The 13,828-nt window shown below is 39.2% G+C and overlaps 1 protein-coding gene across 2 annotated transcripts in view; it reads left to right on the top strand.

The window, feature by feature from the left end:
* Window positions 1-13,828, top strand: part of Usp24 (ubiquitin specific peptidase 24) — a 138,867-nt gene that overhangs the window by 94,252 nt on the left and 30,787 nt on the right. For both annotated transcript variants that reach the window (XM_057785576.1, XM_057785575.1), the window contains 9 exons: window positions 659-819; window positions 3,075-3,136; window positions 5,131-5,322; window positions 6,259-6,376; window positions 8,242-8,386; window positions 10,784-10,903; window positions 11,477-11,602; window positions 12,379-12,477; window positions 13,442-13,524. In XM_057785576.1, coding sequence (XP_057641559.1) covers window positions 659-819; window positions 3,075-3,136; window positions 5,131-5,322; window positions 6,259-6,376; window positions 8,242-8,386; window positions 10,784-10,903; window positions 11,477-11,602; window positions 12,379-12,477; window positions 13,442-13,524 — 1,106 coding nt within the window. The remainder of the gene's footprint in view (window positions 1-658; window positions 820-3,074; window positions 3,137-5,130; window positions 5,323-6,258; window positions 6,377-8,241; window positions 8,387-10,783; window positions 10,904-11,476; window positions 11,603-12,378; window positions 12,478-13,441; window positions 13,525-13,828) is intronic.

Raw genomic sequence — 13,828 nt, 5'->3', positions numbered from 1 at the left:
GAGCTGGTGGTGGAGCTAATTGAGGTTTGATTTTGTTGTTGTCGTTGTTGTTGATAATGACCAAAGAGCAGCCTCTGGTGTTGATCATCTGTGACCTCAAGGGCAGCAGGAATTAAGCTTTAACATGTTGGTTAGAGTCTGGAGAGATCACCTTCAAACCATGAACTTTAATTATGTTTTATTTCTTTCATATGTGACCATGAACATGAACTTTTTAAATATTTGAAAATGGCATTTTCTGACTTTTATTTTCATTGACTCAAAGTAGTGATTAGTTTCCAAAGCACTCACCACCCCCCCCCCCCACACACACACACACACCTGGTTTTTCAAGACAGGATTTCTCTGTGTAACCCTGGCTGTCCTGGAGCTATCTCTGTAGACCAGGCTGGCCTTGAACTCACTGAGATCCATCTAACTCTGCCTCCCAAATGCTGGGCTGAGATTAAAGGTGTGTGCCACCACCACCCAGCAACACATTTATTTTTAATTAATCCATTTATTCATCAGAGTCTTTAGCATTCAAACTTAGAGTGGTTACACCTTTCTAACATCTCTCAGTCACTCGAATGAGTAAATGGTGTGAATTTCCAGAATGTCGCTTTTTAAGCGGTCTGGAATGTTGACGATCCGTCCTTGACCACTGATCACATTTCAGATCCGCCGTGTTGCCTGTGATCAGCTGTACACACTCAGTCAGACAGATACTTCAGCCCATCCAGAAGTACAGAAGCCAAATCAGTTCCTCTTAGGAGTCATTCTCACAGCTCAGCTGCCTCTCTGGTCCCCAACCAGTATCATGAGAGGAGTCAACCAGAGGTATGTAATACAAAGAGAATCTGGAAAGGTGATTGTTTATACTACTCCTGTGGAGATCATACGGTTCTTGAGACAGAGGATTTCTTTCCTCATCTAGCTCCAGGCTCTGCATATTTTCTCCCACACAGGACAAGAGAGCTAAGTACCACCAGGCTCCTTTCTCCATCATCCTTTTTCTCACCTTACTCTCCCTAATTGGTGCAGTCCTGAGGTTATTTGAGCCAGTTTCTTGGGTCGAGGTCACACTTCTGTCGTCTTACATGTTGCTTCCTCAGCACAGATATCTTATGGAGTCTGTAGATGATTCTGGGTAGTTTGGTCATCTTAAGAAGACTTTGTTTTCTAATCTATAGACATGAGATGACTCATGTTTAATTTCTCCAGCAGTGTTTATCACTTTACTGCATAAGACTTCTCTTCTTAAGTTGAACCTCAAGTAGTTTATTATTCTTGGTACCATTGTAAAATTGTCTTCTTAATTTACTTCTCAGGTTTTGTACTTTATAAAAAAATTTATTTAAAAGGTTTTTTTTGTTTGTTTGTTTTCATTTTACATACCAACCATGGTTTCCCTTCCCTCCCCTCCTCTCACTCCCCCTCCCCGTATCCCACCCCACTTCCCATCCACTGAACAGAAAGGGTAATACCTCCCATGGGGAGTCAACAAAGTCTGACATATCAGGCTGTTCAGGACCAAGCCTCTACTGCCTGTATCAAGGCTGAGCAAGATAGCCCACCATAGAGAATGGGCTCCAAAAAGCTAGTTCAAATACTAGGGACAAATCTTGGTCCCACTGCCAGTGAGCTCACAGACTACCCAAGCCACAGAACTGTCACCCACATTCAGAGGGCCTAGTTTGTTCCTGTGCAGGTTCCCTCGCTGTCAGTCCAGAGTCAGTGAGCTCCCACTAGCTTGCATCAGCTCTCTCTGTGTGTTTCCCCAACATGATCTCGACCCCTTCACTTTTATAATCTCTCTTCCCTCTCTTCCACTGAACTCCAGGAGCTCATCCCAGTGCTTAGCGGTGAATCTCTTCATCTGTTTCCTTCAGTTACTGGATAAAGGTTCTATGATGACAGTTAGGGTAGTCACCAATCTTACTACAGGAGAAGGCCAGTTCAGGCACCCTCTCCACTATTGCTAGGAGTCTTAGCTGGGGTCTTCCTTGTGGATTCTTGGGAGTTTCCCTCACACCAGATTTCTCCCTAATCCCATAATGACTCCCTCTATCAAGATATCTCTTTCCAGGATATTCTCTCCCTCTCTGTCCCTCCCCCAACTTAGCCATCCCATTCCCTCATGTTCTCCTTCACCCTTCCCTCCGCTTTACCCCCCACTTCCCCTCCCATTTTGCTCAGGAGATCTTACCTATTTCACTGTAATGCATTCTGGTTCTAGATACTGTGTCCCTATCCATTGTAATACAGTCTGGTTCTAGAACTGGTGCTCTTGTCCACTTTAATACAGTCTGGTTCTAGAACCTGTGCTCCTATCCACTTTGATACACCCTGGTTCTAGAACCTGTGTTCCTGTCTACTAATACAGTCTGGTTCTAGAACCTGTGCTCCTATCCACTGTAATACAGTCTGGTTCTAGAACCTGTGCTCCTATCCACTTTGATACAGTCTGGTTCTAGAACCTGTGTTCCTGTCTACTAATACAGTTTGATTCTAGAGCCTGTGCTTCTGTCCACTTTAATACAGTCTGGTTCTAGAACTTGTGCTCCTGTCTAATACATTTTGGTTCTAGAAACGGTGCTCCTATCCACTGTTAATACAGTCTGATTCTAGAACCTGTCTTCCTACCCACTATGATAGAGTTGTAGAAGTACCCTGTAATCTACATAATTTCTGTTTCTCCTTTTACTCTGTTTTATTCTTCTTCTTCATGCTTGTTTGATATTTAATTGTCATCAGTCTTTCTTGTTCTTTTATTCATATGTTTTAAAATAGCTCCATGTGGTTAATTGGTATGTAATGGTTCATATTTGAATGAACAAATGCAATCAGTGCTTATGTTTTTCTAAAACATGATACATTTAGTGATTTTCCTTCTCTTTACACAGTTATTCCTAGACTACAATTTGACAAAATTATTAATTTATTTCATGCTAAAATAGATATTTAATGTAAGTAATTATATGTTTGGGAAAATTATCTTGTTCAACTGCTTTGTGGTCTTATTTTTAAAAGAAAAATATGGTATTTTTTAAAATCAGCCTCTTTTTAGTAACTGGAATCTATCTGATTTATAGACTGCTGTCTCAGTGTATGGAGTATTTTGATTTGCGGTGCCAGTTATTAGATGATCTGACAAGTAAGTAAACATCTCACTGGGACTGGGGGCGAGATTAGACCATATGTGACCTGCCTGTGACAAAGCAGGAAGACAGTCATTTTGTTGTTTTGATTTGTTTTGTTTAATATTTTTTTTATAGACATGGTTTCTCGTAAAATAGCCCTGGCTGTCCTGAAACTCACTTAGTAGACCAGGCTGGCCTTGAACTCACAGAGATCCACCTACCTCTGCCTCCCCACCTACCTCTGCCTCCCCACCTACCTCTGCCTCCCCACCTACCTCTGCCTCCCCACCTACCTCTGCCTCCGGAGTGCTGGGATTTTAAAGGCGTGCACCACCACTGCCCAGCTGACATTTTGAATGTTGTATTTTGTTTTCTTGGAAATAGCATATAAATCCATATGCCATTGATGTCTACTTCTCTTCCATACCCAACCAGTGTATAGAGAAAATTGGTTAACTCTACAGTCTGTCAGTTTGTAGTTGAACTGAGAGAATTAACATGAGGAATCTTGCTCTCTAGTATAATTTATTCTGTCACATTTTATTTTTTAAGGTTTATTTTTACTTTATTTTTGTGTACATGTTTGCATTTGTGTGGGCGCCTGCAGAGGCCAGAAAGAGGGTATTAGATCCCTAAGACTGGAGTTAATTGGCTGTTGTAAGCTACTTGACGTGAACACTGGAAACTGAACGTAGGTCCTCTGGGAGAGAAGTCAGTGCCTTTAACCACTGAGCACCTCTTCAGCCCCTATTCTATCAGTCAGGGCGATTATTTAAGAGCTGATGGAATTGGGCGAAGCATGTTGATAGTGACAGAGGTCAGTCAGTGTCTAAAGTAGCAGTGTTAGAACTTGCATTTTAGAATGTGGAGATTTTACCCATCTGTACTCTTAAATAATGTAAATATATTATAAAGAATGCAAATGTCCTTTGTAAATTTTAGCTCTTCAGACCAAGTGTTTAATATATTCCCTACTGTTTACTCCCAAATTCACTTCAGATTACAAGAAATAAAATTCAGGATCAATAAAAATATTGATTGGAGTAGAACATCAAAGCGAGATGAAATAAACACCCCCTCTCTATTGACAAGTTGTACTTCCCACCCAGAATTTGGTGATGAGGTTCCTAGAGGACTAAAGGGACAGCACATGGTTCTCTGTGCCCTAGAAAAAGAAACAGAATGGTTTCTCAAAAGAAAGAAATCTTTCCAGAACTTCATTCTAAGAGAAATTTCATGTAAAAAGTATTTCTTCTTGCAAATGGTCACAAAACTCTGGTATCTGGTGACTGACATACCTCAGCAACAGCCCTGCAAGCAGATGCTTTCATGACATTCAGATCAGATCTCAGTCTCTAAGCAATGTGATGGAATTGGCTTGTTGGAGACTGGGGAAACATAGTTGGACTGTGTGCCTTGACTCAAGTATGGGGTGTTTATATGTAGAGATTGGGACCATGTCCAAGTAACTACCTAACCTAATAGATACTTTTCAGCCATGCTTCCAGTGCAGAACTTGGTTGTCAGTCCTTGTTTGGCAGGGTAAGGGAGAGTTTTGCTACAAAAACAAAATTATTCTCTGGAGTTTGATTCATTGTTTAGAGATGTAGGATTATAATGCTTGACCTTTCTCTTGAGTAGATCTTCCTCTTTGGTTTAGAAAGCACAGTGAAGAACCTTAGTTGTCATTACTGGCCATTCCTCCCTTTTCTTGGGAGGTCTTGTTTCCTAAACCAGGTGCTTTGTTAGAGCAATGATTGTCTCCATTGTCTCATACTTAATGTATAAGTTGGTAGCCCACACAGCAGGTGCAGTCGAGTGTTTAGTTTATGCAGGACCTAGCCTTGATAGTATCTGCACCAGAAGGTTATTAATAATAAGGTTTGTGAGTTCTGTAAAGTTAAAGATTAGGACTTGACTCTGCTTCTTATTCAGGACTTTGATTTCATGAATAAAAAATGTTTCTTTGTGATAGATATCTACCTCCTCACTTTTACCCTCTTCTCAGCCTCAGAAATGGAACAGTTACGAATCAGCCCAGCTACTATGCTTGAAGATGAGATTACATGGCTGGATAACTTTGAACCTAATCGAACGGCAGAATGTGAGACCAGTGAAGCAGACAACATCTTATTGGCAGGACATTTGCGGCTCATTAAGACCCTGCTTTCACTCTGTGGGGCAGAAAAGGAAATGCTTGGTAATTATTGCTTCGTTTTATTGTGTAGAAGAGTATACCTTAGTTCTCAGTTATTGCCAGTGTTGTGTGTAATTGGGACAATATGTTAATTGCTAAATGTTCCATGAAAAATTGACCTTTTAGGAGTAGGGAATTGTCTGCAATTTTAGTAACTAGCAAACCATAGGGTGTTTTTACCTGTGTCATTAAATTACGTAGAGAATTTTACATTGTTCAAAATAGTCATATCATATAACTTTTAATATCAAGTAAAAGTTATAATTCAGACTAGGTTTATCTCTTTTGCTGTTACATAGTTTATAACATATCTTCATTCTTATAAGGATGATTCTTATCTGAGGAGGTAATCACCAGCCATTACCTCCTCAATGTTGGAGAAAATGTTAAGATTTCCCCTGAAGTACAGTTATAATTTGAAAATATATATCCAGATGCTATAAATTATATTCAGAAAGCAAACTGGAATATAACTTCCACAGTTAATGCACTAACTTGACTCTCTACAATCTCCCTGGATATTGAGGATACATAGAAAAGAGTGATCTTAACCAGAAAGAAGGAGTATCATTTTGCCTGAAGGAGATAGGCTTAAAAGTTTCATTAGCCCTTGTGTGGAGGACTTCTGTTGTCCAGAGTAAGCCTTACTCATTCAGAACATTCTACTTGTGGTGTTCTCGGCACTTGTGTTTCTGGGGTGAGAGCATAGACTCCTAAAAGAAAGCACATCACCTGACTGCTTTTGACTTTGATCCTGGTCCCACCGCTCCACAGATCTGTGCCACACAGTAAGCTCTCAACAAGTTAGCTTTAACTTGAACCGGATGCATTACTGTTGGGTGGCCTTGGGGGCCTGTGCTGCTCTGATAGGAAAATACAATAGGATCTTTGAATTAAAATCTGTGTTCATCTTCAATGTGGTATTATGCTCTGTTCCAGGTTCATCACTCATTAAACCATTGTTAGATGACTTCCTTTTCCGAGCTTCTAGAATTATTTTAAATAGTCATTCTCCAGCCGGCAGTGCCGCCATCAGTCAACAGGACTTTCATCCAAAGTATGGAAAATGCACGTTGTGTTCAGTTTTGGTAAAATCTCTTAATTCACAACTGTAGTCAAAAGATTTTCTTAACTCGGAGTTTGTCTTCCATCATGTGAGTTTGTTTGTCCTGTGTTTTCTACCACATTGCACGCAAGTGCACGCAAATGAGCTTTGTGTAACATGTGCCTAGCACGTAGTGAGCACAGAGAAAGTGCTGGTAAGCTCTCATCATCAAGGCGGGATAGTAAGTAACTATGGTCAGTAACAAGTTCCAAGTGAAATAGAGGTGGTAGGAATTATGTATAGGGGTTGGGAGGATAGCTCAGTGGTAAAGCACACACTTAGCTATGTGGGAGGTCTTGAGTTCAAGCCCCAGCACCAAAGGGAGAATAAAGAACTACCTCTAACTAAACAGACTCCAAGTATAGGCTTCAGGATTTTTTAGAAGAAGGTTCTAGAACCTTGTCATTTGTTGGGTCATACTCTGTTCTCATATCTGCAATTGCTAATAATTTATTACAGTTCTGATTTTGGAATCAAGGTTTTATATTAATCTTTGAGGATATAAATGTGAAATATCCATGTATTTTGTTGACCCTGCTCAAGCTATATTCAGACTTTAGTCCATAGAAAAGGCAGCAATAAGCTTTAACTTAACTTGTTACGAGCTGAACTTAATTTTCATAAGAACAGTGTTACCTGACTAACCCTGAAGAGACTCTTAATTTCAGAGATAGCTGGTACAGGCAAGGCATACTAAGCACTATGAGGAGTCACGTGAAGTGTCATGTGTAAAGACTTTTCTAGCTAGAGATTCCCTTGTTAGCAGAATAGATTGGAAGGCAAGGAGAGGAAATTATTAGAGCTCTTGGATTATTATCCTTAGGACTGTGGCTTCCATCTTCATCCCTGTCTGGTCTTGTCTTGGAATATTTAGCACTAGATCTCTGGGGCTCAAATTAAAGTTCCAGAAATTATTAGAATTTTGATTTTTCAGTAAACATAAAGATTTAATGAAAATTTTTATTGGTGAATCCTTCCCTTTTTTATTAAAAATAATAAAATCCTGTATAATGCCTGGAATAGAAAAGCAGACATTTTCCACCCTCCCCAGTGTACTAAGCTTGTTCATTCATTACAGTGACCTTTCCACGAAAACCTTGAGACAAAAAACATATGAATCCTCTTTCTGAAAGTCAGTGCATGCTTGTCACAGTAACAACAGCTGCTCGCACATGTGCCTCCTGTCCATTTCTTGCCATCCTTTTCAATCCATACATCTAGACAAGGATTAAAGGTTAATGCCACCTCTGTGGCCCTTGTCCTTAATGTCAGGTACAGTGCTGACCCTAGAGCCCCTGAGTCCCATGCACTTTTGTAAGTGGTCCCATGCAGAGGTTGGATGTCCTCTTTTCTGTGTATCCATTTTAATCTGTTATCACTTGAATAATGCACCACTGGCTTTGATGATAGTTGAATTACTGCCCAGGCTGAGAGGCAGGCAGCAGAGGAAATCTGTTTTCCTGCATGTTGCTTTCACACATTGATTTGACAGGCTGTTTCTGTCTTCATTTTCTGTAACAGAGTAGAAGATTTGTTAGTGTCATTAGAGAATTATTGACCATCTGGCATACTTGAAATGTTTGTAGGCATCTATTCTTATTTTCATAGCTTCTTTTTTCTTAATTGAGAGAATTTTGTTGATTGTTATCAGGCTAAGAATTAATAGCTCTGAAATATCTTCCTGCTGCCTGTATTTAGGGCATATATATATGACTCAATTTCCAGCATAGGCCTAACTGAACTGTTAAAGCGATTGTAGTGTTTACATTCTGATTTTGGCTGTTGATTTTGAAGGTAGCTTGTGCTTTTGTTCTTAGGTGTAGTACAATAAATAGCCGATTGGCAGCCTATGAAGTTCTTGTGATGTTAGCTGACAGCTCACCTTCAAATCTTCAGATTATTACAAAAGAACTACTGTCAATGCATCATCAGCCTGACCCTGCTCTCACCAAGGAATTTGATGTAAGTTTTTAGACCTAATAATATACTTAGTTGTCTGTATTCCTATAAGTGGAGGCTTGAGGTTGATATTAGTGTCTTCTGTCATTGTTTGCTTGGTTTTGCTGAAGCAAAGGATCACTTGTACCCAGAACTGATAGACTAGTTAGCCAGCTTGCTTTGGGAACCCAAACTCCAGTCTTCACTTTACCTACAAAGCCATCACCCAAGCTTTTATTTAACTTTTTAGAGTGGTCTCTTAAATATATAATTTATATTTACTTTTTTGGCAGAAATGTGTATGACAGGGAGTATGTATGGAGGCTAGGACAAGTTGCAGGAGTTGGTTCCCACCTTCCACTACTATATGAGACCTGGGGGTTAAACTCGGGTTTTCAGGCTTTACAGCAATTGTCTTTACTCAGTGAGATACTTCTCTAGTTCCTAAATATATAAATTTAAGACTGAATTTGCATTATCCTAACCACAACCAAGTCCATCTTTTTTTTTTTTTTTTTTTTTTGGGCATGGCACGTTTACATACTAAAATCAACTTTAACCATTGTTCATCATTATTATGAAATAGCCTTTCAGTTAGGGGTGAGCTATTTTCAAACTGACCAATAGTTAACCTCAATTAAAAAGTAGCCTTCTAACCATTTTTGTTAATTTATTTTTATATTTTTGTGTTTTGAGTAAGTGTATGTTAGCACAGTGCCAGGCACTTGAATTATAAAGCCGGATAAACTGAATAAGATTCATAGAGTTTAGCATATGTTAAGAAAGGTTTTAGACTTTTGAATTTGAAAAATGAGCATACTACTCAGCTGTCAGGCAGTGGAATGGACAGACCCATCAACAGATTGTCTCAGCACTGTGAGGTATGGTGTGAGTTGGAGGTGTGTCCTGAGTGCTATACTAACACAGAGAAGCACTTGATTGTGTATCTTAAAATGCTTCTAGAGAAGTTGAAACTTGAAATAGCGGCTTAAAGACAAGGAATGCTCGTTGAAGCAAAAAAGGCATTCATTACACTCCAACAATGAGAAGACTGAGGGAAAGCTGTGGAGCCTCTTGCTGTATATTAGTATGTGCGGAAAGGAAATAAGGTGCAGGGGCCCTGGACGCCTGGCTAGGGATAAGAAGACACTGTCAAAGCTGTGTTTGCTTTCTGCTCTTACATAAGGGAAATTCAGACTCCCTCTTAGGAAGTGTCTCTAAGACACAAGTTAAAACCGTAGGGATAGTTGTTCTGGTGAGAGGAGATAACACCTGTGAAGAAGTAGAAATTTATGTGAACATTGAATTGGGGGAAAAAAAGCTCACTTCTCTTGCTTTAGTTTGCAATGTTTATTTTATGATGTGCTTTAGCCATATATGTGTTTGCTTCAAGTCAGGGATGATACCAGCGTAAGAATGAAGCAGTCTTAGATAAATACTTTTTAAGCACTTAAAATGTTCTTTTGTGACTTAAAATAATCTGTGCTTTGTCCTACAAATGTAAGTACGTGTTAGCTCCTAGAAAGTACCTGCTGTCTGTTACTTCTGATGTTAATGAAAAGCATGTGAGACCCAGTGATGCCTTGCGGTCCAAAAGATGTACATGTTTTTGTCAGCTGTTTGCTTATCACGTGGATGCAGACACTGCATATAGTGATACGGCACTCTCATTTCCATGTGTAATCACACTACCCTTTGCACATGGAGAGGTGCTGTGTTAACATTAGTCAAGGTGCTGCATCTGGATTGTTTTTACCCAGAAAAGCACTGTGTTAGGATCTGCATTATTTGATAACATTTGTAAGTAAAACGATGGGGTGTTTTTCTGTCATTTTAATTGTATGCTTACTAGAAAAAGTTTAATAGAAGAACATTACCTTGTATAAAAAAGAATACAAGCCTTCCTTGACTGTAGAGTTCCTCATGATAAATACTTCCTAGAACATTGTTCCTTTATTTAGAAAACTATGTCAGTTGTTATAGGCATCTAATGTACCTGCTTGATTAATGCCATAAAGCTTACACAACTAGATTGTAAGCTCTTGGAGATCAGGGACCATGAACATAACATTTCTGTTCTCTCTTACTCCCTGGTACAGTGCCTGGCACATGGTAGGTCCTTAATAAACACTCATTGATGATAAGTGAATGAATGCAGGTCTACATAGATGAGCTAACACGGGCTTTGTGCCACATATTTTATGAACAGAAGAGAAACATTAAGACCATTACATTTTGTCTTCTCACCAGCGCCTAACACAGGTACTTGAGGAACATAGGTTCTGTTGGTTTAGTTTCATACCCTGCTAGATGGATAAATTTGAGTCTACTCCTTTTTCTTCTCCATCATTCTAAATGACTGTTTGGAAGTGTGCTAAAGTACTCATTCTCCTCCCCACTGTGTGTTCCTTTCTTTCCCAGTACCTTCCCCCAGTGGACAGCAGATCCAGTTCAGGGTTTGTGGGGCTCAGGAATGGTGGAGCCACTTGTTACATGAATGCAGTCTTCCAGCAGCTGTACATGCAGCCCGGACTTCCTGAGGTGATTTCTTGTCCTGTTTGTCAAGAGAGAGGATGGATGGATTGTCTGCAAATTGTTCCATGCTTAATTATTGTTTCTTGGGTTTGTAGCTGTGTTTAAAAATTCTTTATTAGCTTCTGGAGTTGGTAAAGATGTTACAGTCACACATTTTTGTAAATCTGTTATTTTAATTGTTTATTTGATCAATGTAATTTTTTACATACAAAATTTTCAACCATTCTATGAAGTTGTACTTAATATTTTAGAATATGTGACTATTTTCAGTGCTTTTTATTAGTATAGTCTCAACTTGTGGGGTAACATGCAATATTTTAAGAATATTCCATAATTATCATGTAGCATTTGTGTCTAAAGATCCTCATCAGCTCCAGTTTTTCATAATAAAATAGAACTTAAAGAGGAACTTTACCCTTGATCACACCAACTAGGAAATGATGAAACTAAACCTCTACAGGGCTGTCTCCACATCAGACTCCTTAGCATACTTCAGCAGCAGAGTGGGTACTCGTGTGTGCATGTTTGGGATTCATGTGAAGCAGTTAAGCTTCTCATTTATCATGCTTCTCTTTGTAGTCTCTTCTCTCAGTGGATGATGATACAGACAATCCAGATGACAGTGTATTTTACCAAGTACAGTCTCTCTTTGGACATTTGATGGAAAGCAAGCTGCAGTATTATGTGCCTGAGAACTTCTGGAAGGTATAGCTGTAGATTGGGTGTTAGGTAATATTTAGACTTTGGCTCTACTTCCTTCTCTAGTGATAATAGTTTCTTGTCAAAGATTTGAGTGTTCAACACATTGGTACTTTCAAATGATTAGAACATTAAAAACCAGTCATTCCTAATTCCTAAGGGTCTGCTTATTTGTTTTGACTGTTTCTTAAGATTCTTATTTTAGTTCTTTAAAGCATTGTATAAGGGGCTAACGAGAGGGCTCAGCAGTTATACTATACTGCTTTTGCAGAAACGCAGGTTTGGTTCCCAGAACCCACACCGGGCAGCTCACTACCACCTACATCTCTAGCAGCAGGGGGGTCTGATACCTCTGAGCTCTGCACTCACCTGCATGCGTTCACACATATGCATTGATACAGACATATAATTTAAAATAATAATGAAAATACATCTTAAAATAGTGATTCAGGTCATCTCTGAACCTGTGCCTCTTATCACTAGTGCCTCCAAATAAAGGACGCTGCTGCACTCTGCCTCCCAGAGCAATGGTCACGTCTAAGAGAGACACTTGCTATTGTGCAGTCTAAGGACGCACTGAACCCACTTCTGGTTTCAGAAACTTGCTGTGATGTGAAGAACCAAGAAAATGCACAGGTGGCAGAATACAAGCCTGTCTATACCAATAAAAACATCCTCATCCTAATAGCAAACTCGCTTTTCAAAAGCACTTATGTGATTCTGTGTGTTATGTTGAGCGTGCTGCTTTCCCTTTAAGGACCTATTTAATTCTTGCCGTACAGATCTTCAAGATGTGGAACAAGGAGCTCTATGTGAGAGAGCAGCAGGATGCATATGAGTTCTTCACTAGTCTCATTGATCAGATGGATGAGTATCTCAAGGTAATGAAGATCTCCATTGCCCTCTGTTTCCTTCAGCTATTTATAATATAGGAACGGTGCCTTAAGGTTCACAGTGACTGAAACTCACACACCAGAAAGTCGTCATCTTGAGCATCACAGCTGCTATTCATTCTTTCAGCATTTAAAGTGAATGCATACATGTTATTGGAGTAGTATTCTTAATCTATACTACAGAATAAATGCCCTTTCATGCATGTGTATTTTTTTTTTATATTTATTTATTTATTATGTATACAGTATTCTTCCTATGTGTATGCCTGAAGACCAGAAGAGGCCACCAGACCTCACTACAGATGGTTGTGAGCCACCATGTGGTTGCTGGGAATTGAACTCAGGACCTTTGGAAGAGCAAGGCAATGCTCTTAACCGCTGAGCCATCTCTCCAGCCCCGCATGTGTATTTTTTTGCAATGTCTCTAGAGGTAGTCTGGCTGCAGAGTGCCCAGTGAAGTGATGGTCCCCTGGAGGCAGTTCTGGGGACTGGGAGACTTCTCTGGCAAAAGGACAAAAGGACTAGATAGAATATTATTTATGGTGATGCTTACATTAAAAGCTTTCTGTCTTTCCCAATAAAACATGTGACAGACTTGCCCAGAGGTGCCACTGTACATACTATCAATAAGCACAATTATTATATTAAAATAACTTAGAGCTATATAGTATCAGTTTTTGAGGGAAAAAAAAGCAAAGATTGCCAGAGTTGCTGCTACCTTGCAATTTACAGCACAGAAAGAAACATCAGAATTATAATGGAGGACTTCTCATGATCAGCTCTCATGGACCCATCTCTCTTTCTCCTCTTAGTGGTGGTTACTAGCATCTTTTGTTTTCTAGCTGAAACTACCATTGTAACTCATTCTATTGTGATGTAAAATTTTTAAGTAAAATATTAATGCGAACCAACCTGTACATTCAGTTAAAATTTGAATTTTTTTTTCCAACAGAAAATGGGACGAGAACAAATTTTTAAGAATACTTTCCAGGGCATCTATTCTGATCAAAAGATCTGTAAAGATTGTCCTCACAGGTTAGTGAAGATGTCACTGCTATGTTAAACAATGGCTGTTAGGGATAGGGCTGTAGGTCAGTGGTACAGCTTTGTCTAGCAGCTATAAAACTCTGGCTTTGATGTTAGCACTGTGGGGGAAAATATCTTTAAATGATGTTTTAGGAAGTTATTAAATGTTAATTTGTTGACTGACTTGTAGATTTATTTCTTAGTGAATCTATAAATGTTCAATGAACTACATTCCTTCGGTTTCCATAATTGCTATGTAGCCTTAAAGTATTGGTTGAAAATCATGTTTTGGTTAGTGTGCTTTTAAAATGTG

Source organism: Chionomys nivalis, chromosome 11 (genome assembly GCF_950005125.1).
Source record: "Chionomys nivalis chromosome 11, mChiNiv1.1, whole genome shotgun sequence".
NCBI lineage: Eukaryota > Metazoa > Chordata > Mammalia > Rodentia > Cricetidae > Chionomys > Chionomys nivalis.
The sequence above is the reverse complement of the archived record's forward strand: the minus strand, read 5'-3'. Positions and strand labels throughout refer to the sequence as shown.